General features: G+C 37.7%; 2 protein-coding genes across 3 annotated transcripts; one reads left to right on the forward strand and one right to left on the reverse strand.

Moving 5' to 3' along the window:
* Positions 1–5,571: 5,571 nt before the first annotated feature.
* Positions 5,572–11,815, forward strand: LOC125230268. The gene is made up of 13 exons (XM_048135378.1): positions 5,572–5,729; positions 6,167–6,356; positions 6,916–7,226; positions 7,741–7,869; positions 7,967–8,118; positions 8,230–8,471; positions 8,556–8,705; positions 8,781–8,924; positions 9,042–9,265; positions 9,587–9,752; positions 10,285–10,449; positions 10,686–10,839; positions 11,088–11,815. Exons 2-13 carry the CDS (start codon positions 6,179–6,181, stop codon positions 11,089–11,091), a joined length of 2,019 nt encoding a protein of 672 aa, XP_047991335.1. The 5' UTR covers positions 5,572–5,729; positions 6,167–6,178; the 3' UTR covers positions 11,092–11,815.
* A 2,307-nt stretch (positions 11,816–14,122) lies between these two features.
* Positions 14,123–23,524, reverse strand: LOC125230269 (uncharacterized protein F21D5.5). Of its 2 annotated transcripts, none has more exons than XM_048135379.1 (6): positions 23,254–23,524; positions 22,279–23,012; positions 20,531–20,800; positions 19,530–19,679; positions 15,210–15,415; positions 14,123–14,290 (listed from the first exon to the last, which is right to left on the reverse strand). In XM_048135379.1, exons 1-6 carry the CDS (start codon positions 23,384–23,386, stop codon positions 14,167–14,169), a joined length of 1,617 nt encoding a protein of 538 aa, XP_047991336.1. In that variant the 5' UTR covers positions 23,387–23,524; the 3' UTR covers positions 14,123–14,166. The 2 variants fall into 2 exon arrangements, with proteins under 2 accessions (XP_047991336.1, XP_047991337.1); XM_048135380.1 differs by having other exon boundaries at positions 23,139–23,273.
* Positions 23,525–25,384: the final 1,860 nt, after the last annotated feature.

Raw genomic sequence — 25,384 nt, forward strand, 5'->3', positions numbered from 1 at the left:
GTTATTCTGATGTATGTGGTGATAGTTCAGTTTAGTATGAAGAAAATAGTTCCAATGAAATTCTGCTACATGGCGCGTAGTCATATATTTCAGGGTGGCTAGCCGAATGGCACAATCGCTCACGAAACGCTCACGAAACGAAGCGCTAGTAGATATCTATCTCTATCGCGCTTGCGTATTGGCGCGACAGAGCCAGCGGCGTATCTATCGCTTTCGTTTGGCGTCGGAGAAATGCCATTCGGCTACGGGGCCTGGTCAGGCTAATATACATATATACCTGTTATCTACCGATAGATATAGGTGTATGTACCACATTTGATAACAATACTTTTTTGTCAAGGGAGACGAATAAAAATGAAAATTACCGCACAGTTTAGCTACGCGACATTCATACATATCGAAGTCAATTTCAATCATTATATTTTTTTATTTAGAAGTAGGTATTTATGGATTATTTGTTTTGTAAATCACGTGACAGTAAAATGAGGTTGCATTATTGACAAAACGTACTGTATCGTGCCAGCAAGTATTTATTTTCAAACAGTACCAACGGACGACTGACACGACATATTTTGATGCCATATTTATTCAAATTCATCATAATATACATATATCAGTTTTAATTAAGTCATTGTCACTACACCATAATTTTTAAGAAAAAAAAAAACCGTCGCCTTTCTGGTTCTGGTGAAAACTACTTGCGAATGTTGGATTATGTAGAAATGTGTAAGTATTTTTTAAAACTGCTTTTAATGCTTTAATTATTAGATGGAAACACAAATGAATATACGTATAACGTTAAGGTTTGAGGAGTTTCCTCAATTCCTCATGAATCCGATTATATTATAAGAAATCGAAGCTTGACAAACTTTGACTTCAAAACATATGCTTAACAAACATAACTAAATAAATGTCACTGTTCTGAACTTAAATGCATGCTTTTCTTACAAAAATACCAAAGTCACTATGAGTGTGCCGTTCAGGTTTGAGAAGTTTGGTTCTGGCCATCATCAGCAGTTCCACTGCACCAAATGTCACTGTTCTGGACGAAAGTGCATGCTGTTCTTATAAAAATACCAAATTCACTATAAGTATGCCGTTCAGATTTGAGGAGTTCGGTTCTGACCATCATCAGAAATTCCACTGCACCAAATGTCACTGTTCTGGATGAAAGTGCATGCTGTTCTTATAAAAATGGCAAAGTCACTATAAGCGTGCCGTTCAGATTTGAGGAGTTTGGTTCTGGCCATCATCAGCAGTTCCACTGCACCAAATGTCACTGTTCTGAACGAAAGTGCATGATGTTCTTATAAAAATACCAAAGTCACTATAAGCGTGCCGTTCAGATTTGAGGAGTTCGGTTCTGACCATCATCAGAAATTCCACTGCACCAAATGTCACTGTTCTGGACGAAAGTGCATGCTGTTCTTATAAAAATGGCAAAGTCACTATAAGCGTGCCGTTCAGATTTGAGGAGTTTGGTTCTGGCCATCATCAGCAGTTCCACTGCACCAAATGTCACTGTTCTGGACGAAAGTGCATGCTGTTCTTATAAAAATACCAAAGTCACTATAAGCGTGCCGTTCAAATTTGAGGAGTTCAGTTCTGACCATCATCAGAAATTCCACTGCACCAAATGTCACTGTTCTGTACGAAAGTGCATGCTGTTCGTATAAAAATACCCAAGTCACTATAAGCGTGCCGTTCAGATTTGAAGAGTTCCGTTCTGGCCATCATCAGCAGTTCCACTGCACCAAATGTCACTGTTCCGTACCTAAATGCATGCTGTTCCTTTATTAACACAAAAATCACCATATGTATGCCTTTCAGATTTGAGGAGTTCCCTCGATTTCTCCAGGATCCCATCATCAGAACTGGGTTCTGAGAAAAATGGGACCAATCTGTATGTATATACATTCAATCAAAAAAAAAATTTTCAAAATCGGTCCAGGAACGACGGAGATATCGAGGAACAAACATAAAAAATAAAAAATAAAAAAAACATACAGACGACTTGATAACCGTCCTTCTTGAGATATGAGGCGACGGTTAAAAATGATCAGAGTTGGGGAAAAAATACTGTTGACGTCCGTACAAACTAACTCAAAGAATTAGACTTTTTAGGAACTAACATAACATACCTACATACACTTATTACGCATTCATTTATTTCCAATTCTAATAAACATCTAACTGAACATTTAATTTAATTCTATAGTCTATTACCTTCGCATTTAAAAATTGCTAAAGAACAAAAGTTCTCTCAGATAAGAGTTCTTTTGTAGTCGCCGCGAGGCTGAGCTACACTGTCTACAGATGTCAAATGGAGCAATCTCTGAGAACCATCTTATAGATAATGAAAAGATATTGTAATATAAAAGGATGGATAGGCACTTACTAGTACATACTCAACTTAAGCTGTTTCAATAATGAACTGGGCACATAAACAAGTGTGATCCGCTACCGAATGTTAACGATGGCCCTAAGAGATTGTCCAAGAGTCAGTACGAGTATGTGACTGTGGTGACGCCCGTGGGTGTCGTAGAAGCCGGCTGTGAAATGGGCGCCAGCCAGTCTGTGTAATATCACAACTTTGTTTTCTTTCAACCCAATGCCCTACACCTTGAGCAGTTTCAAGGGCAGGTAGGCCTTTTTGGGAATACACATGAGTGAATTTACGTATGTAAATATGTGACTGTGAGCCCCTGTGCCTGTGCCTACGTTTAATCAATAAAGCCTTTGAAAATGAGTCTAGTTCAGGGGTGACCTGACTAACCTGCCTTATTATAAATAAACGTTAATAAAGTCATTGGGCAGAAGAATCGTGTTGAAAATGGAGATCAACTTAAGACGATACGGTAGGGGTCAATTCTCCATACAAACGCTCTCGACTATTTCCTCCCTGGTTTTTGAAGATAGAGCAATGATTTTTTAAACACAGATTGTTATTATTTTTATCTGTGTCGGACCGTTTTGATTTTTTTGATATTCTGCAGGGTCCCCCCACATCTAGCGTCTCGCGAGCGTCGCGTCGGGCCAACTGTATGGAAAAAGACGTCGCGTCGACACGGCGTCAGGCTTTGCCCATACAGTTGACCCGACGCGACGCTCGCGAGACGCTAGATGTGAGGGGACCCTTAAAGACTCTAGAGCCAATCAAAAATTTCCAAAAACGGCCTTTTTCATTGTGGCGCAAAAAGGTGTGATACTCAAGATTGGTAACAATTCACCAAAAAAGCTAAACGGTCCGACATATTCAGATTCTCAAAATTCGTTACGATTGATTAAGCTTTGAAGGAGGAAAGAGTCGAGAGCGGAACCTAAACCGATTTTAAAGATTTTTTTGAAATATCTTTTGACTGAGTTGTTCTTAATAGACAATTTTTTTTCGATAAATCTAGTTAATAACACTTGTATATTTAACTAAAATTCCCAAGTTGAAAGGGGGGCTCCTTTCCATTTTAGCATTTTCGCTACCGTATCCTCTTAACACGGCTGGCTGAAAGTATTAAAAGTAAGAGAGAAATTATTAAAGCACCATTCCTTGTACTGATTGATGGCAATCATTACTTAGAAATGCCGCAAACCGCACAGCGCGCTTCTTAGAAAAATTATCTTTGGATCAGCATTTAACTACATTACTAATGATCATTATTTAATTAACAACATATTGATAACATTATGGATGTACATAACATTAATTGTCAAAGCGGACCCCAGGCTCCCGTGAGCCGTGGCGATGGACGGGATAACGCAAGGAATATGATGATGGATAACGCACAAAAACATCTAGAAATGTCTAGCATACACAACTACACAAGCAGATTACAATCTAGTAACCTTCAAAACAATAATCTTCCGTATATGAAATCGACACCGTAACAAAGATCTCGAGATTTCCACGCATTACCTCAGCCTTTACGTATCTATTCATACTCAATTTTGTCTGAGTCTCAAATGTCTCAATATTAGTCATTCCCGCAGGAGCACTTAATTCTTCCGCGAACTGCAAGAAACTGCGTTGAGTCAGGTCATAATTTGATTAAGGAATTACCGTTTTCGAGTGCGTAAGTGTTTTAATCAGATCCGGTCGGCTGCATTTAAACTGGGGGAGAACGAATGCTTTAAGCTGAGTTTAGACGAGCAACTTATTGCTGCAAGTTTTGAGACAGAAGTATATGCAAGAAAGAGATGCAGATAATGGCCACTCACCTAAGTTGAGTTGAGTTGAGTTGGTAAGACCTATAGTTGCGTCTTAAAACTTGCAGCAATAACTTGCTGGTCTAAACTCAGCTTTAGGTTGCCGTAGGCAACGCTATGCCCATTTATCCGTCTGTTTTTTTTAACCCCCCGCCCCGACGCAAAAACGACGGGTCTGTCTGTCTGTCTGTTTGTCTGTCTGTGTGTTTTTTTTAATTGAAAGCTGAGTTAGTCGGAAGTATTCTTCTTAGCTATGTTACATGAAAATCGGTCCACTATGTCGAGGTTTTATTTTATTTATTTTTAGGTCGTTTTTAGGTGGATACTTGGATAGGTTATTTATTTATTTATTCATAAATAAAACTTAGAACATAAGATTACAAAACAATCGCTAAAAACTGTATAGGTGCAACAGTTGGTCAGCGCTAGGAACCTGCAATTAGGCAAAATAAATAACCTAAACATAAAACCTACTAAAAACAAGACACACTTTTAGCGGGCTGAAAGGCAGCTCACTGCGCAAAACATAGATCCCGTTTTCTTATTTAAAGTTAAATTAATTCCTAAGCTTTTGGTAAGCATCAATTGACGGATGAACCGTGACAAATAGGTGAAATTTAATAAAGAATTCTGCTTACACAAGGTGACGGGGCCATAGAAAACCGTTTAGTGAGAAGCCTTAGTATGAAACGTTAGTAGGGTGTCCAAACTTTTGAAATATGTAAGTAGGTACAGTCAACAATCTGAATCCTAGGCCACTGTAGAACCCTTTCACAGTAAAAGTCAAAGTGACTGCCTACTACTACAGGGTTCTAGAGTGACCTAGGATTCTAATTGGTTGACTGTACATATTAGGTACTTCTCTAATTTTAATACTGAACAAGTGAACAGTCGAGGTTTCATCAAAAACTATTCATAAAAGGAGTAAAAATTGATATTGACAAATGTCGATTGAGGAAAAGACGTATTTTGTACGCTTGGCAGTTTTGAATCCCGAAAACTATTCACATCTCATGAAAAATAAAACTTGATTTTGCAATTCTAAAAAACCATATTGCGATTAACAGTGCTAGTTAACAATAGCTTTGTAGTCGTGGAGTTAGTAGGGTCAAGATAGTTAAAAAGATAGTCAAGTTAGCAAAGAAAGTCAAAATTAATTAATGAAATCATGCTGATTTTAGTCACTTTGCTAGCAAGAAAGTACCTAACTCATTTTCTTCCTAAAATTTAGTTAGTACCTGCTACATCATGCAAGTCCTTCCGTAAGATTGGTCACCCCAGCGGCCGCCGTGTATCGATTGAAAACAGAACAGGGACGCCCACATCGCTCCGTACCGCTCTAGTTTGTCGCAGAAACATGTATAACCGACCTTATTTACCGGTTATCCACACTTTTACTCCAAATTTCCCAAAATTCTCGTCAATGCATCTGGATTTTTAGTGTTTTGTGAAATAGGTGACCTATATCAGCGCCATGTTTGAAAACAATGTTGAAATGAGTGTTTTGAGTGGTTAATGTTTTTATTATGGTAAGTACTGAACGTAATTATAAATAGGACACTATTTTGTACTTAACCTATTTAATATTATTATAAGTTGCTATACACTATCCTGCAATAGGTTGATTTTAAGGACTTTTGTATTATTTAAATATTGAATTAAGTTTCATATGGGCCTTGACAACCAATAACTAAGTTGGTGCATAATTGGTACAACCTACTTTTTGCTATTACTTTCATGATAGTACGTAGGTACCTAGGTATTGTTATCGGATATAATATTAAAAAAACTAAATAGTTTTACCTACCCATCAAGACATACTTTGTACCTACAGCAAAATGTTACGAAACATATTACCTATTTATTACGTACTTGGTAGATACAAGTCTACCACTTTTAATACTGTATTAAAGTGCTGGGTTAAAGCGACAGTTCGTGCGTCTCCATATAATTTAGTAAATTACAGTGATTTGTGAAAATGTCGACGGAGCCAGAAAGCGGTATGAGCCGTACGCTGAGCGCACTCGGCGGCGGAGATGCGTGCGGGGCGCGTTGGACGTTAGCAGCTCTTCTGTTGGCGCCTTTAGCTGCTGCCAACTCGAGCTACTGCGCTGTGCCTGCTGTTATGTTGCTGGCTGCCTTTATAACAGTGGCTAGTAAGTACTTTATAAAGGTTAACAAAAACCAACCAGTCAGTGAATATTTTATTAGAGCGTGCGGAACGCGTTGAACGTAGGCAGCTCTTCTGTTGGCACCCTTAGCTGCTGCCAACTCAAGCTACTGCGCTGTGCCTGCTGTTTTGTTGCTGACTGCCTTTATTACAGTGGCTAGTAAGTACTTTATGAAAGTTTAGTAGTAAGTAAGTTCTTTATTTACCCGGCAGCGGGGACGCGTGCGGTACGCGTTGGACGTTATATATATGGGACTTATTCAGGGCGCTCAACGGAAAAGCGACGCTCTTTTAGCAGCATCATTTGTTAACTATTTCCAGCAAAAATTACAGCGCTATTCGAGGGGATTTATGGTTCTTACTCAGTTTTACAAGTTCTAGCAAACTGTGCCGCATCTACATTTCTTGTTTATTTCTTATAATTACCGAACCGTAGATACTTCAAGCAATCTGCTATTAGGTGTTAAATGTTGTCAACATTTTTTTCAAATATTAACCTCGATTGCTGCTACCTCGTCGTTTAACAAGAGCATTTTTTTGTGCAGCTATCACATGTAGAGATCTCAAGAAACTAGCCGACATCCTACCCCCAGCAAGAACCGGCCGTGGCCGTCGCGAGCGCAATCTACGCTCCTTCGCCGACTTCATGGCAACATGGATGTGTTTCCTCTCACACCTGGTAGCCGTAGCCATCTGCGCAAGGATCCTCAGTGCGACTGCGGATCACGTGACGAGCGGACGGACGAGGCGGTGGCTGTTTGGATATGAGACCAGGGCGCTGGGCGAACCTTGGCCTGATGTGCTTGGGGTTACTGTGGTCATGGTGGTTTGTGCCATGTTCATGTGTGGATTGGAGGTACGGCTAACAGAAATTCCTCTCTTCGCATACTCATACTCATTTATTTGTAAAGCCATTTTACACGTCAAGATTTGGTTTAAAAAATAATATTCATACAACAATAATACTTAAGAAAATAAATAGACAGAAGATTGAGATTACAAAAAAAAAGTTAGGCAACATTCACATTAAAAACACACAATAATATTTTTCTAATTAGGTAGTAAAAAATTCGTCATAAGTGTAGAACGGGTGCTCGACCAGCCAATTTTCTAAGCGATACTTAAAGTTCGACACACTAGGTGCTTCAACCACATATTGTGTAACTTATTCGTTTTGGAAGTTTCGCTTTATTGTAATGAAGCCTCTAATATTCTTACTTTTGCCAAGAAATAAGGGAGCTCTTAAAATTAATCGCGAAGCGAACATTGAGCTATTACCTAGTCCGTTTTACTAATCCCTACCTATGATAATTAGGTTTTGGATGAACTTTATCTCTTGGTTATTCTTAAATTGCTGTTCTCTTTTGCAGGAAAGCATGATGTTCACATTCATGCTGTTGATTCTGCTGTACATATTCAGCCAGTTCTTCGCTATCTTTGGTCTAATAAATTTAGATATTGCTAACATAAACATGCCTATACCTATGACTATTTACGAGGTAAGAAGATTTTTAAGTACTGTTGTCACGTTCTTTCGCTTATCTTAAGCGCTCTGCAGTTTTTTTGCATTTTTTCTCCATGACTTTTTTCTTTCAGCTTTTTGCCGCTGGATCGCCTATCTCATACGCTTTTTGTGTATCGACACAGAAGAAAGATAACAGTTTAAAGAAGACTCTAATTCTTATGGTCGGGCTCCCTGCAATTATTTTATCTGGCCTGTGTTTTTTGTACACAAACATGTTAAAAGGGTGAGTTGATTTCTCTTGAGTCAAAATTCTTAGCTAAATATGAACGGACTACTTTTTTGGAGCGTTCACTTTTTTCATGTACCTTATATACCTTCGCACTTTTTTTTTCAGAAGTAGTATAGACGCGGCATTGCCAATAACAACTCTACTAGAAGCCAGAGCACCCTCATGGATGTGTCCCCTCTTAGCCGCAGTCACTGTAGCGGGGATCAGTCTGGCCCTGACCGAGCTGTGTCCCATACTCTTCTCTATCCTGGTGACTTTGGCTTCTCCTGAATGGAAGGTGCTCACCAGATCCATGACGTACGAAAGTCAAACAACAGGCAGTCCGGTTCTAGCTGTGTTCACTGCTGGTGAGATTCACTCCATATTATCAAAGTCAGATTGCATTTTTCCTTAAGTGGGCGGCTTAAATTATCTGACAACTTTATTTGCAGGAAGTCTAGCAGCAATTCTAGCTTTCGCCTGTCCACTTTCCCACATGATCACGTTAATGAATGCGAGCCATTTACTGGGAATTTCGGTACAGGCTTTCCACTTTATGATAATGAGATGTGTTCCGACTGCAGAACAGAAAGAAGCTGGAGGTATTCCTTTTGATTTTGATAATTTATTTTAACACACATATTCAGTAGTATCTTGAAACTCATCTTGATTTACAGATGTTGAGTACAAACGTCTAGATCGAGGAGATGCACGAACTAAGACATCAGGGAAGAAATCAAAAAGGGGGCTTTGGTTCATCCCTTCTGCTATAAGGCACACAAAAACTTTGGAGAGCATCAAATCTAAAGTAACTGCGAAAGGTAAAACCATTTTATAATCATTACATTTGCCCCGATTTATATGGTTTCTCGGTGTAGTTTCCTAGTGATGTGTGACGCTTTTATCTTGAGATAATAAGCCAATGCCTATTTCTTCAGAAACTGAAGAGCGGGAATGTCTCCTCCTCGACGAATACGGCAGCGGAGTAGTAGACGATGCCGAGCCAATGACCAGTTGCAGCAGTGACCAGCGGATCGCGCCGACTGCTATAGACGAAGTGCCTTCGGATGTCGAAGTGGAAGTCAGCGAAGGGGACCTGTCGTCTGGCGATGACTCCACTGATATTGATGCTGTTGTTAAGGAGTACAGGGATACGATACAAGTAAGTGTATTTTACGCCCCTCGCTAGACTTGTTAAGAAACATATTGGTCGAATTTCTACCACATGTAAACTGGCTGAGATTGCGAATGCTTACTTAAAAGTTAGTGATAAAAATTATTGCCGTAGTGTTTGCTCCTTGATGATTTGGTAGGACTTGTATCCTTCTAACTTAAATAGCGCGTGTATTATCTACCTCTTCCTTGCATTCTGTCATTGGTCAATGGTCGGCATTGACAAAAACCCCAGAATTTGGCGCATACATTTGATTACCGATTTCAATCTATTAAAATTCAAAAATTCCTCACCCTGACATCATTCCAGGTAGTGACGTCTCTCCCCGAAGCAAGTGCTCCCATCCCTCCTTGCGTGCGCGGGGCCAGATGGTCGGCAGTGGGCGCTGTAGTGCAGTTGATCGCTGCTGCTTTGATAGCTGTAGCCTTCTGCAATGAACACATTCGATTGCCAATGTTCGCTGCTGGGATACCAGGTATATCTAAAAAAGTCCTAAGTCCTATAAGTCTTCTACTTTCTTCAAGTCAAATTCTTATTTTTTATAGGAAAGTTGAATTGGGCCTAACACTGATCATTAGGTAACATTCGTCCGTCACATAGTAATATCCTGGTCAGTAGGTACCAACAACAAACATATTCGTAATTCTGGAAGACAATTAAATGGTAAACGATCGAGACAAACAATGATATCCTCAATTATCAATTAAACAGATCGGTTTTAATATGCTTGCTTATGATCAGCTCGATGACGTGTACCTGGTCGTATTTATGTGTGGTAGAACCAGAGGTGCTTTATTTAATGTCACTGTGATTGACCATTTAATACCAACTAAAAGTAGACCTTATTTTTCAATGCAGTTTAGGCGCGAAGATTTCCGGCGGTGATGTTCTATTCACTACATTTTTTTAAGTTCGTCGATGTCGACTCGTAAAAACTAAAAACTGCCTCAATGGCTAGATTAGATTCCTTATAAACGTTCTCACTTTTTCTTTTAATATCATTCCAGTGTGGATCTGCGGCACCTTCATATGCGCATGGCAGCCAGCCCATCCCCTCGGCATGCGCAAGGGGCAAGGTCTACAAGCGCCTTTGGCTCTGCTGCCGGCTCTTCTGTTCCTCACGCCTCTACTGATTGACTCCTGGCCCGCCATCGTACTGTTCGCTGGCGCTGGTACAATACTTAAATCTTTATATAATAGTTTGGTGTTGTGGTACCTTCATATGCGCTTGGCAGCCAGCTCATCCCCTATGCATGTGTAAAGCACAGGGTCCAAGCCGCTACCAGCAACTTTAACTAGGGTGCCCTCTGGCTTGCCGGCTCTTCTGTTCCTTTGGTACATTGGCTGACTTCTGGCCTACAATAATTACAAAGTCTAAGTTAAATCTTATTAACATCAAATGTTCCAGGTGTCGTGATCTACGCTCGCTGTGAGCGTTGGTGTGGCGACTTAGCCGTCCAGCAAGCCCGTAGCGCGGTTGAACGACGGAAGCTACACGCTGTGTCCGCTGATGTCCCTCTGGCCGCTCATCTCGCCCACATAGACACCGTGTTCATAACCAGGTAGGGAGCAACAGCAGTTCTAAGCAAATAAAACAAAGACATGCAAACAAAAACATTAGACGCTAAAATAGAACCCCCAATCAGCATAATGTCGCGGACATCCGCAACGCTGGTTTTCTGTGGGGACCTGACTTACACTAGGTTAAATGGCGTCACTTACGCCAACAACACAATATTGGTGGAATCCTAAGGAGACTACTTATGTCTTTTCTAGAAGCAAGAAGTTCACCCCATTATCCTAATTGCAGATGACAAGAAGATGACTCGGATACGAGTCTGGATAACCTCCTCGACGCAGAAGACGAAGAACCGGACCCTGACGAATGACCAGCAGATGTCATCCCATAGTCATCTTCAGAACCATTGTGAATGTTCAACCATGAATTCGACGTATGTAGACGCCAGGAGTTGTGAAGTGGGACTTTTGCTTGTGGAAAGTGAGATTCGATGATTGGCAACAGCTAATTAAGGGTGTTATATCTATGCATTTAGATCTGGTTTCTATTCAAACGAAAACATTTTAAAATCAGAGAGAACATAAAAGAGAAGATATGCCCTTGCCCCTATTTGACAAGAGGCGTGAAATATAATTAGTAAGTGTGAATAAATGTGTCAAAACACAACACAGAAAAAGATAACGCAATAATATTTATAAAGATAACCTCCTAGTGCCTATATTGCTTTAGGGTTTGAAATTTTATAGCTGATTTGCATTAGTTCTTGTGTCATTTTAGAAAAAAGCCTGAAATCGACACATCTTGTGAAAATAGCAGTGTATCACAAGCTTTATAAATTATTAAAGACAATGATGTTCTTTATTATAAATTATTCTAAATTTAAATTAATTGTAAGAGTTTTCTTAAATACGATTCAATTTTATTCATAAGTGTGTTGCCAATGTTGGACACAAATCAACCTTAGGTATATAAGGTCCTAATTTATTAGTTGCAGATATTTTAACACATGATACTTTACATTAAAATAATTAACTTTAAATATAAATTAAGAAATCTTTTCATGTAACTTTTTGATTTCATTTTCCTAACAAAAAAATTAATTATAATTTCGTCTAAAAAAAATCATCATGTGCATTATCACATGTCACAATATCACTGTCTGTCATGTCAACAATTGTTTGTTGTAAATGTCATAAAGGTTCGGCGGGAAAACTGCACATGTCATTGAAGTGGCCAGTTACAGTTAAGTGGTACGTAAAAGAGGTACTAGAATCTGTTCAATGAGTTTTCATTTAATAATCACATAAACAGGGTGTTTTTACGGAGCAAATTTGTTTTTCCGTTTTCTCCAAAAAAACATCGTAAAAGCTATAATGTTTCACGGTTTAATATACTCCAGAGACCGAGTACTATCAGCTGTAAAAATATCTGCATCTAATAAATTAGGACCTTATAGAATACTACCAACAACACACACCGTGTTTTATTGAATTCCGTTAACTTCGGCATATAGTTAGGTCCATTATAGAAAACAGAATGCCATAGTTAGTTTTCTTATATCCTTTTTTTAATAAAAAAAAAACCATACACCTGCGATAGATGTTACTTTAATTGCTGATTGAGAAACGGGCTTTACAATTAACTCACACAGTGTCAATCGCATATCGAACACACAAAGCCCATTTCTTAAGAGCAATTGATGTAATTAACATCTATCGCAGGTGTATGGTGTTTTACAGAAAAGTCACTAATTAAAAAATTCAATAAAAACACGGTGTGTAAATAAATAAAAACAGGCATACATAGATGCCCTGATTAGGATTAAAAAAACAATCGCTAGCTTGACGTGATTCCTAAATTAAGGAGATAAAGTGTGATATCATGTGATTTTGTAGTCATTGAAAAATATCCGGAAAGTTAAAGTGTTGGCGCAAAAATCTTGTTTTTGGTATTAGATGGATATATTAAACATAAATCTGTGCGTGTAAGCAATTGAAGGTTTAGTTCTTGCCATTTATTACTTACTGCTAAGTGGTAAGAGTTATTGTGCCGATGCCGGTCTTATTTCCATCCTTTTTCTTACGCAGAGAACCAAATAACTCAACTTCCGTTGACTTGGTAACCGATATTGGCGGAAAAAAAAATTATAGACATGGTTTAACCCATGGCTTCACAAAGCTTTGAGAGAGCGAGAATCACGGTTTCCGTCCATTTTGGCATTGTATTTATCATAACACGCTTCGCCTTAGGCCGTTTTCACATTATCCGATCCGGTATCGGATGTCGGAAGGATTTCGATGGAAAAAATCCAAGATGGCGCTTATAATGTATATATCGGTCCAACATCCGATATCGGATCGGATAATGTGAAAATTCACTTACACTGTTAAATTTGCTGTCAATTGGTAGTCAAATCGTACCTCGATATTTTTTCACTACGCTTATGTAAATGCCTTACTTAACTTTAGGTAAACTATCTCGTTGTCTGATCTAATAAGTGTTGAGTGTTGACTTCTTCTAACTATAGCAGATGGTGTGATTTTCACCATGGATAAATCGTGGTTTAAACTTTCACGATTATTGCACATATTTACTTTTAAATCGGTACTTAATCGCGTAACACGTTACTTGCCAAGCAATAACATAATTGTTTAAATATAACATTAGTTAATGCGTATAATTTTAGACGTAAACTCAATGTATCAATGTATGTTTCGGTGAGAACTGATGTGGAGGTAAATGCATGTTTACCATATAATTTAGTTTTTATACAAAAGTATGTACATTTAACTCTGTTTGTTCTCCTAATAAATAAAATAAAATAAAGAACACTACATATTAAACTGACCTTCAACGTTTCAGGGGCGTTGTCCACGTGGTATAGCCGTGGTATAATATTTAGTGATACGCGATTACGTCCTGATTTAAAAGTCAATATGGATAAATCGTCCCAACTAGATAAACTAAAAATATTTTTTGATATAGTGAATAAAAAAGAATATTGTATTTGGCTTGATAAACTATGTCAAGAGACATCACAATGTCGAATCGTACCCGAGATATCCTATCCATGGTGAATTTTGCGTCCATCATTGATCTACAGTACAGGTCTCTGTGAGGTAAATGACTCAATTGTTAGCACTTTATAATTCAATACACCTAGAATCCAAAAAATTGAAATTCGAATTACTAGGTGGATTTGACCAAACAATTGAGTTGTTAACCATACCAAAATACTCTATTAGGCCTACTAAATAGGCCTAAACTATACTACTCAAAACAAATGTACCATACATCTTCATCTTCGCTACGCAATAAAAATCTGCTGACCTTATAACTGTTTTATTAATATTTCCAATCACAAATGTTATCACTTCTCCAGCAAATGCATTCGGTACACTTCTTCGGCTTGTTTATCTTCGAAACAGGGATTAAAATTCACAACTATTACTTCCTTGAAACCTTCGCTAGGCGAGGGCTCTGTATATTTATTTCTGAAACAAGAGTATTTAAAACAAATTAGGACATAATCACTAGTTTTATAGTCAACTAGCTTTTGCCCGCGGCTTTGCTCGCGTTAGAAAGAGACAAAAAGTAGCCTATGTCACTCTCCATCCCTTCAACTATCTCCACTTAAAAAATCACGTCAATTCGTCGCTCCGTATTGCCGTGAAAGATGGACAAACAAACAGACACACCCACTTTCCCATTTATAATATTAGTATGGATAACCATCCCACTTCTGAGAACGAGTCCCCTCTCATGCAGGGAAGAGTTCAAACAATAATGGAGGGATTTAAGGAAAATAATGCAGACGACAAGACTGTCAATATACTCTTAATTTGAATTTTCTGCCAAAAGGACAAGTCATTATTTTGAATGTAAATTATGGAAGACGGATCCTTTTCCCTAAACTACGTCCAATTGAGCTATAGTTCTCAAGCAGGGTTGGGTTCTTTTTTACGACTATCCATACTAATATTATAAATGGGAAAGTGTGTGTGTCTGTTTGTTTGTCCGTCTTTCACGGCAATACGGAGCGACGAATTGACGTGATTTTTTAAGTGGAGATAGTTGAAGGGGTGGAGACTGACATAAGCTACTTTTTGTCTTTTTCTAACGCGAGCAAAGCTGCGGGAAAAAGCTAGTATTGTATAGGTATATGTGTGGTAAGTTTAGTGAAACGTCTCACTTTAACGGGTACGATAAGGACGATATTTGTTTGTATTTTACGTAACCTGTCAAAATGTTCTTACGGCAAGCGACAAAATGGGAAGTTTTTCCGGAAAATTACACATATGTAAAAGGCAACTTACTGTCAAAAAGAAACGTCTTAATTTCTTGACAGATTTTAGACCACGGAAAATAATTAAACAATAAACCATCAAGGTATAAAGAAGACAAGAAACTAACTTGTAACTATGAAACACAATATCGTTGACAGGCACATGCTTGATCTTCATCAGCTCCCTAAACTTGTTGTTGTGCTGCGCGTGCGCCTTAGTGGTGGACATTCGGGCGCAACGGCACTGAACCCCCATTTCCTTCGCCAGCGACGTCCAGCGTCCGCGGGATTCCACATCGGGATTTGTACTGTCTACTATGACGCTTTTACCTTGCTGAAAAGATACAAATACATACATCACTCTAACTCACGCTTGTAAAGCCTGACCAGGGTCCCGTTGCTCGAAAGTTACAAGCCTAGTGTGTTTCCATGACAACCCATACGATTTGACATTTAAAAAACACACTTGTAATACAAGGCTTGTACCTTTCGAGAAACGGGCCCCAGGTGCCGTAGCCGAATGACATTTCTGCGACGCCAAACGAATACGAAACGCCGCGAAAGGTAGTCTGGCTCTGTCACGCCAATACGCAAGAGCGATAGAGATAGATATCTACTAGCGTTTCGTTTCGTGAGCGTTGTGCCATTCGGCTACGTACCCACAAATATATGACTACGCGCCATGTTGCGGAATTTCATTACAACTATTTTCTTTACAGAGTGTAACAAAAATGGTGGTGATCCGTTTAAGGGCGTATTCAGTATCGTAAAATTTTTTTTATCTTTGTATGGAGATTCGACCGATTCGCGCGGCCCGGCTCATACAAAAGTGAAAATTTTTTTAGCGAAAAAAAAATTTTCTTCTACTTTTTCCTGATAAGAATACGATACTGAGTACGCCCTTAAACGGATCACCACCATTTTTGTTACACTCTGTATACTGAACTGAACTGTAACCTTATACATCAGAATAACAGCGCCCTCCTGACAATCCATACTAATATTATAAATGGGAAAGTGTGTGTGTCTGTTTGTTTGTCCGTCTTTCACGCCAAAATAGAGCAACGAATTGACGTGATTTAATAAGTGGAGGTAGTTGAAGGGATGGAGAGTGACATAGGCTACTTTTTGTTTCTTTTTAACCCCCCCACTTCCCTAAAATGGAGGATGGAAGTTTGTATGGAGAATTCCGCAATTTTTGAATTTAACGCGAGCGAAGTCGCGGGCAAAAGCTAGTAATCATATATTTCTGGTCAGGCTTTAGGAATTCATATTAAAATGAGTTAGCAGAGAACATGCAATTATATTTTTTTAAGTGAAATTAAGGGGTTGAATGTGACAGGTTGCTAGACGTTAGGCAATAGCCACAATTAAACCCATATCCCACACCACAGTCGACTTCTATAACACCCATGACCGGAATGAGAGTGGTAAAATTATTATTCCATCACTATAAACGGGGAAAAAAAAGGTGACGTTGGAAAATGTACCTTATAAAAAAGCTCGTATGGTCTACATTAAAGCACATAATTATATTGTGTTTTGAGTGGCTAGTGCCATAGGTCACAACATTAAAAAAAACAATCTGGCGCCAGCCAGTGCTTTTTTAGTTTAATAAAATTAAAAAGACTCATTTTGTACAAAAACATTTTTCTGGTTATAGGTATCTAACTAACAAAGCCTACTCAATTATGATCGTATGATTGGAAATGTGAGTAAGCAAACATTTAGATTTTAATTGTTTTTCGTAATAAACCTTATCTAATCATTTCAGCTACGCAATTTCAAATGCCGTCTGCATTTTGACACATTGTTCGATGTAACGGTTCAAGGGAGCTCAAAGGTTCAGTAATGACAACCAATCAGCAGAAAAAGAAAGGTACCTATCGTAAAATAAGTACTTAATTATTTTCCCTAATCAAAATGATATGATTATATAGGAGGAAGTAAGTTTATCTCCATCTAAATATGATTCATCTTGTATAAATTAAAAATTTAAATAAGATGTCATATAAAATAGGCTACTAGACTCATATCGAATTTGGCACAAGAAATGATTGTTTTCTGTATTATTTGACATAAGAAACCAATATTTATAGATTATGAGTATTAAAAGTGAATGATTACGTATTTTCGATTAAAAAAATTGGTTGTCTGTAAAGTCGGTTTACGGACGGTAGTTTAACGTGATAACGTCAAACATTACAGTAGTATAGACAGGGGCGGTCAGAGTATAGCAAAAGGGGCCCGATTCTGTGACTTTTTTCACGTTTTTTTATTTATTTATTTATTTATTAAAAATACACAAAAGTTAACAGTATTTCACCAAAGCACTTATGTGGTAATATAATTATGTACATGTTAAATTGCATTAATAAAAGCAAACACACTTAAAAGTTAAACTATGGTTATTACATTAATCACCTAAAGAGTGTAGAGTCTATGAACCTTAAGAGTTTTCTGTAAAACACACCAACACTATCAGCAAATATGTCAATATCGTCTGTCTCCAACATGATGCGGTTAAGAGCAGCTCGGGCTCGAGCGGTGCGCCGGCCGCCGCGAACAGGCGCCGCCGCCGCCGCGCCGGCACCGCGCCCGGCATGCCAACCACCACATTCGCTCTTGGCACTTGCAGCCCCATTCTCTCAAGCACGGATGCGTCATCTACTCTATGGTGAAACAGTTGGCGGTAATGCATAATATGCAGCAGTTTCCGTCTGGTTTCTAGAGTTTGAAGACCAACCATTCCTGTTACGAATAGAGATGGATAAATGTGCCTACAGAACTTCCTCTGCACTCTTTCTAGCATAGTGTTTTGTTCTTATTAGAAAGAATGCATTACAATAAGCCTCTTTTATAAATTAAAGTTTTTTTTAAAACCTACTAATTTAGGAGTTAGAGTGGTGCAAAGTTGCAAAATTTTCCCGTAGCATTACTAAGGCGCCAGAGACAGAAAGCGATATCGACGGAGCCCCGCTTATTACAGAAACTGCACAGAATAGGAGCCTTCGGCCGTTTGAAGATACCTAACGAACCTAACCTATACCTATATAAAAGTCGTCATTTTGTATCCTAGACCGTTTGCGAGACACGCGTTAATTTTATTAAAGTGCTAGTGCCATTTACTAATCTTAGAACCCTAATATCTCAGTAAATATTAATGGAGAAGAAAAAGTTTATATAACAAAACATCCTTATTTAAACGTGTTCTATATGATTTATCAATATTAACATAGGTTATATTGGTAAAAAAAATCATCGTAAATTTATTAAGTCTATGGCGCCTTAGTAAATACTATGGGAAAATTCGCAACTTCGTACTGCTCTAACTCCTAAATAAGTAGGTTTTTCAAACAACTTCATTCTATAAAAGATGCTTATTTTAATGCAATCTTTCATGTTTTTAAATTACAAACACTCAAAAATAATAAACACGGGCGCGCCATCTGTCGCAGCTGTGGTGCTTTACTCAGGCCACACGCTACAACCATACCGAGCGCATCGATCAGCCGCTTAGTTCCATTCCAACGCGCGCCAATAGATGGCGCTTAAGCTATATTGGGAAACAGGACAATTACGTCATCTTTTTCGTGCATGCTGCCCGTAGTAACGAGTTATTAGACGTTATCACGTCAAAATGTGTGTAATATTTGATTTAACTTTGGCCACCGAAAACGCTGTCAGCGATGTAGTGACGTCATAGAACCTAACTTAACTTCATGTCAAGGCAATCACTGACATAATGAACTTTATGCCTCATACTTAAATGACAGGAAGTTTTGTGTTTAATTCGATTGACGTCAATCACAGACAATCTATAGATTAACATGGCTAATGTTGTTTTTGCCTGATAAAGTGAAAGTATACTTTAAAAATGTTTCTTTCTTGCGGTTTTCAAGTCGTAATAAAATATGGTAATATTTTCTTTCAGCGGTTAACAGTATTACGCTCCGCATCACCACTGAGGCGCCAGCATAAGCGTGGCGGCCAGCAATACTGGTGGACAGCTTCGGCAGGGTCGCGTCTCGCGTCGTTGTCACGGCATATGAACGCTCTACATCACCATCGAGGCGCCAGCATAAGCGTGGCGGCCAGCGATACTGGTGGACAGCTTCAGCAGGATCGCGGCGTTGTCACGGCAGATGGTTAATCGGACAGTAATTAATAATATAAGATAGACTTAAAAAAAAATGATTAACGGTAACGTTTTTGCAGCATGGAACTTTCTACAAAAAAGTGGGTAGAATCGATTGGGGCCAAGTAGCCTAATGACGGACACCACCACGACGGATGACGGATGACGGATGGACGGATTTTAAATTTATATATAGTAGTGTGACTACTTAAAAACACAAATCAAAATATTTGTTAAAAATAATATTTGTTCCCATAGTTGCGTCATGTTGTATAAATTATTATGAATTAATATAAAATAAAGAAATTACCTGCAATAACTTTTTTGCTTCAGCAGCACACTTTTGCCATGATCCTAAAACGTCTCTGCAAACCGCCACATATTTATGCTGCGATTTGTTCTCAATTTGCTTGGCTAAAAATGACTTGCCACTCCCTGGGAATCCGACTAAGACTAAAATCTGTAAAGAATAATCAAATTACAACAACTGTGAGAGTAAAGCATCAACACCAACTGCAGTGTTGAAAATTATCGAGTATTTAAATAAATAAAATAAAAATAACCAAGTCCACACAGCAACACTGCCTCTGTATGGATCCGCCTTATTACAATAGGCAGCAATAAAATAAAATAAATGATACTTTATTTTGCTGACAAAAGATTCTGATTTGATTAAAACTGAGAGTACAATATAATACACACTGGGTCTTACTGTCTCATGGGTCCTTATGGCACTCCCACCTCCCACACTGGCTGTTAAATATAAATATGGGCCATTTTTTTTTCAAAGTTGTCCACTTTTTTTTGGATTTGGAAATTTTTATGTGGTATACTCAGATTACTCAGAATCGCGAGCTCATTCAATCCTAATAGGAGAAAAAAGTGTCCCAAGGTTTTTTCCCATTCCGTTACCATTTTTTCATACATTTTATGGCGGTAACGGAATGGAAGGTTTGAAAAATGTATAATCATCTTGGGACATTTTTTTTCTCCTTTTAGGATCGAAAGACCTCGCGATTCTGAGTATGAATCGCGTAAAAAATGCCCATAGTACAAAAAAAGTGGGGTGGACAACTTTGAAAAACATTTTTCAAAAACATCCAAATGGTAATCCCAGTCACACCATGTTATATAACATTTATAACAGCCAGTGTAGGAGAAAAAAAATGTAATAATGGTGCTGTCCCTATCACACCATGTTACATAATTTTTTTATTGTTCATATTTTGTTTCACAATGAATATATTTTGTGAGTGTGTATCCTGCACACTAATTAAAATTTTACTGGTATTTAATAGTATTTCTAATTACCTCTTTCTCTTTACCAAACAGATTATCATTAAAAGGTTCCGAAGCCAGATGTTTTGAGACAAACTCGGGATTGCTGAAAGGTACATTAGCAACAGAATGCCCCAGGAAATACTGCTCAGGTGTGTAGAACTTGAGACCCAAGTTTTCAGCCATAAGCTTGTCGGCCATGGAGTGATCTTTCTTCTTTCCTGGTGCCCAGTTGGCTACTCTGCCGGCGGCATCACCACAGTAGAAACTTTTATCCATGTGTACTTCTATGCCATCATTTTTCTGAAAAAAATACAGAATTCAATAGTCTTCTTTAATCTAATATGTTATTAAACAACTATAACTATTAACATGAATATAATATGGCAGCTTACAAGCATTCAATCAAAGGCATGCAATATATTTAATTAAATATTTAGAGGTCTTATTCTATGTGAAAATAATATAGTAAGGACTGTATCGTTAAGTATAAGGACAAAACAAACTTCGTCTAAATGTTGACATGTGCATAATTTTGTATTATTATGTTCCGAGAGTATGATCTTAAGGTATTGGTAAGTACTATTTGATATAAGGTCTGATTTTTTTTTTATTTTAGGGACTTTATGGTACTTTCATTAAGGTCTAGCAAATAAATTTCGGACAACCCCTATCTGGCTTAATTTGAGAATATTTCAATGACTCTTTGTACGATTTCAACAAACAAAGGTTAATATGCTGCCAAAACATATTCTTTAAGAGTCCTCTTCATGATTTTTCCAATTGGGTACTTGTAGAATAAATGCGGCGAATTTATATAATTTAAAAAAACGCAATTTTGAGCAACGTTCCGGATTGCCGTAAATTTTTGATGCTAGCAGGATGAGAGAAACAGATAAAAAAATTAGCCATAGGCCAAAGCCTAATTGACATTCATGGTGTTTGAACAGTGCTTAAACCAGATCGATATAAACAATGTATGATAGTCAAATTCGACATCAAAGTCGAAGTTAGAGTAAGCACCATGCCACATTCTCTAAATGGCCGCCATACACAGATCCTGAACTATATTTTTTTAAAATAACAGTGGCTAGACTATGTCCAGATATTCTGCTTTGTGGATCATGTGTCGTTGAGGTTCGCACCATACAATTTTTTTTCGCAATCGTATCGTCTTTTACGCACTTTGTGAATTTTCTAGTAGCACTTGTCCGAAATCGTAATTGGTACTCGGGAGGATTAAGTCAATACTGTCTAAACCATATGCTTTACGTCGAGTTTCTAGGACAAAATGTGTACCTTATTATGTGCCTTATTAAGCCCATGGCTTGTTATAAGAAAAAAATATAATAGCAAAAAAATACAGCTACTCAAAGTTGTCTTCATACTTAACAATACAGTCTTTATTAAAGATTATTTTTGTTCCAAGGTGAGCTACTTATAATTTAATATACCTAATGTACTTTACCTTTGTAATTTACCTTTGTATGTAAATTACTGTAAATAACTTTAAAAGTAAGGTATAATAATTTATGTTTGCTATCCAATGCTGTGTCATAGAGGTTTTTATTTTCTGTAGGTATATTTAATTCATGTCAACATATACATTTGCATGCTGTTTATAACAGCTGAAGAAGGTGGAACTATTTTATACTAATAAGACGCTATGTACCCTTTTTCTGCAAATAAAAGATTTCTTTCTTTCTTTCTTTCTTACTATTATGAGGCAAATAGCACACACTTGAGTTCTACTTCTGTAGTTTTTTCTTCAATCAACTTACCTTTTCAGTTAAATAATTCCACATCCCGGGAGTAGGCTTCCTATAAAACCCTTTCCCAGTAGCTATGTATGCTTGTATAGGCACATCTAATTTTGCAACTATATTTTCTATTTTCTTCTTAAAATCCTCTATTTTTACCCTACCATTACCGATAGGAGCTTGATTACTTAGAATTACTACTTTAAAATTCATAGAATATAAGTCTTTTAATTTCTGTGATACCGGAGGGAAGGCAATCTGCCAATCATTAGTGTCCACAGGATGGACTTTCCCTGATTTAGTTTTAATTAGTGTTCCATCCATATCAAAAGCAGCTATTTTATGGCTAGATTTGACACCTTTAGATGTAAATATGTAGAGTTCTCCTTTGTCTATTTCCTCCCATACATTTTCAACTGCTTCTGGTATATCTTGATCCATTGTTTTTTCAGTCTTTTTAGTAGAGTTAGATGTGTCTGACTCCTCTTCAACTTTTAGGTTTTTCCTTTTCCTAGGTGATTCTTCCTCTTCCTCTAATTTTCTTTTGGTGTTAACTTTAGGTGGATCAAATCCTTCTGGGGGAGGATCAAACTCTATAACATGAGAGTAGAAGTTAAGTAATATTTCAATTTTTGTACCATGTCCTAGTTTGTATGTGGCATCTTTTTTCATAGCAAAGCCATCGAGACCAGACGGGTTTATTCCAATTTGTTTCACTTCAACAACACATTCATTGCAATCTGCTTTTAAACTCACTGGAAACAAACAAGAATTATTTAGACACACAAACTGAAGAATAATGAATAAAGATACTACAACAAAATGTTTTACTAAAACTAGAATATTATGGAACAAAAACCTAAAATCTAGAGGCTACCGACCAGCAGTCCGTTCACCAAGACGGTGTTTCAATAAAAGTAGATTCAAACTCAGTACAATGTGTGCCCGACTTAATCTTTATACATATCTCGATTCGCGCGATACGATAACACTCACATTGATGACGAGAGCATGACTGATCTTTTATCTTGGTGATTTTACTTCGACCCGTTAGGATTTCAACGTTGTGCGGCAACTTGACAGGCGCGTGCGAGTCTAGTAAACATCGTAAAAAGCACTGGCGAACCATTTCTTACAACTTTTAATACATGAGATTCAACAGATATCTCTACTCAATTGTTATGTATGTAAATGTAATGATTACAATTCAATGAAAGCATTTATTTCGAGTTCAAAATAACAACCAGAAAATACGGAAATTAAACTTATTGACAATGACAAATGACATTTTTAAATTTTGACATGTCAGCTGTTAAGCGGGTCGTTCCAAAACTTCCGATTATATCCTAACTTTAGTAACAGAAGAGTTTTTTTTTAAATGTAATTTATTATTTTTCTGTAAATTTAGTTTCTTCTTTAACTTTTATGGGATGGAATACTTATTCCATCCCATAAAAGTTATACTTATGATACTTATGAAAAATTATACTTGTGATACTTATCAGTCCAGACATCGGATTCCGTGGGGCGAAACTTCTTGACAGCTAGGGACTTCCTATATCGATAAACTCATTTATCGATACTAGTTCTATATACTAGTGACCGCCCCCAACATTGTGTGTTTTTTGTAACTATTGTTCTGAAGACCAGTATGAAATTCATACATAGCGTCTAAAATAAATAGCGTCGAAATAAATTGTGACGAGTAAACTTTTAAAAACGTTTTCAAAAAAGAAGAAGAAAATTGAGTTCTTATTTTATTATATACTGTTTTTTTATACTACGTCGGTGGCAACCAAGCATACGGTCCGGTGCGGTGGAAAGCGGTTACCGTAACCTATCGACGCCTGCAACTCAAACAGTGTCACATGCGCATACTCTTTTAATAAAAAAATATTTTCTAAGCAAACCTTTGTGTGATCACTGGTATTTAGAACTAGTATCGATAAATGAGTTTATCGATATAGGAAGTCCCTAGCTGTCAAGAAGTTTCGCCCCACGGAATCCGATGTCTGCTTATCACAATCGATTTTTAGCATAGATTTAGATATATAAAGCTAGATTGAGTAAGGCCAAAAAGTGTGTCCACATGAGAGGGTAAAGTTGGGGCTGGTGTCCCTCTCGCACTTATTGCCACTGTCAAAATCATTTGAATGACGTCATCACTGTCATACTTTGGGAATACCAGTCAATATTCAACGTTACTACCAAATCTACTAATACCAAATTAAAGGTTTTTTTTTAATTGAGCAAATCTTTGGTTTTATGGCTTCATAATAATGACTTACCAATTCGTTACAAGGTATTAATACCTTGGCCTCGATATAATACAAAAATAATTTAAGAAGTTTATAAACTTAGTTATCACACAGGTAAAAATACTACTACTATAGCGTCTATAGCACACCTCGGACACTGGCGATCAAATATATGAAAGAGGCGCGTTCCCAGCACACTGTCTAAGCTCGTGTAGTTGAACGCGTACTATGCTTGTATGAGTGAAATATGACAGGATTGACAGGTCGACTGTTCGTGTTTTTGACAGGCGGTAACTGTGAGGTAACCGAGAGGGGGTGGGCGGCACTTTCAGCGGGGAGCGGGAGTGGCCATACTGTACGATAGTACTCTTTATTATACTGTGACTATAGTAATCTCTTTAACACTGGTCACACGTGCGAGAGGGACAACAGCCTCAACTTTGACCCTCTCATGTGGACACACTTTTGCTAGTCTGACAAGAACGCCTTTCTGCACCGGTGATAAAGTTCAATTTAGTATGGCAAAAAAAGTGTGAGCTCAGTCCCTATTGAAGGTCCATGATTTTTAGCGCCTTGTTAGGTTAGTGCTAAAGTTTTCAAACTTTCTGTATTTTTTTCTGCAGTGTAATCTGTTAGGCCGGCAACAGACAGTCTTAATTTTCATAATCTTAAAAAAAGATTTGTATGCAAACTGACATTGACAGATCTGTCAGTGTCAGTTTGAACTGTCAGTTTGCATACAAATCTTTTTTTAAGATTATGAAAATTAAGACTGTCTGTTGCCGGCCTTACATAGTTTCATTCGTTTTCAATCGCATCCTAAAGTTATCTGTGGTTTGACATTTCATCTCACTGACGTGTAGTGCTGA

Source organism: Leguminivora glycinivorella, chromosome 10 (genome assembly GCF_023078275.1).
Source record: "Leguminivora glycinivorella isolate SPB_JAAS2020 chromosome 10, LegGlyc_1.1, whole genome shotgun sequence".
Taxonomy (NCBI): Eukaryota; Metazoa; Arthropoda; class Insecta; order Lepidoptera; family Tortricidae; genus Leguminivora; species Leguminivora glycinivorella.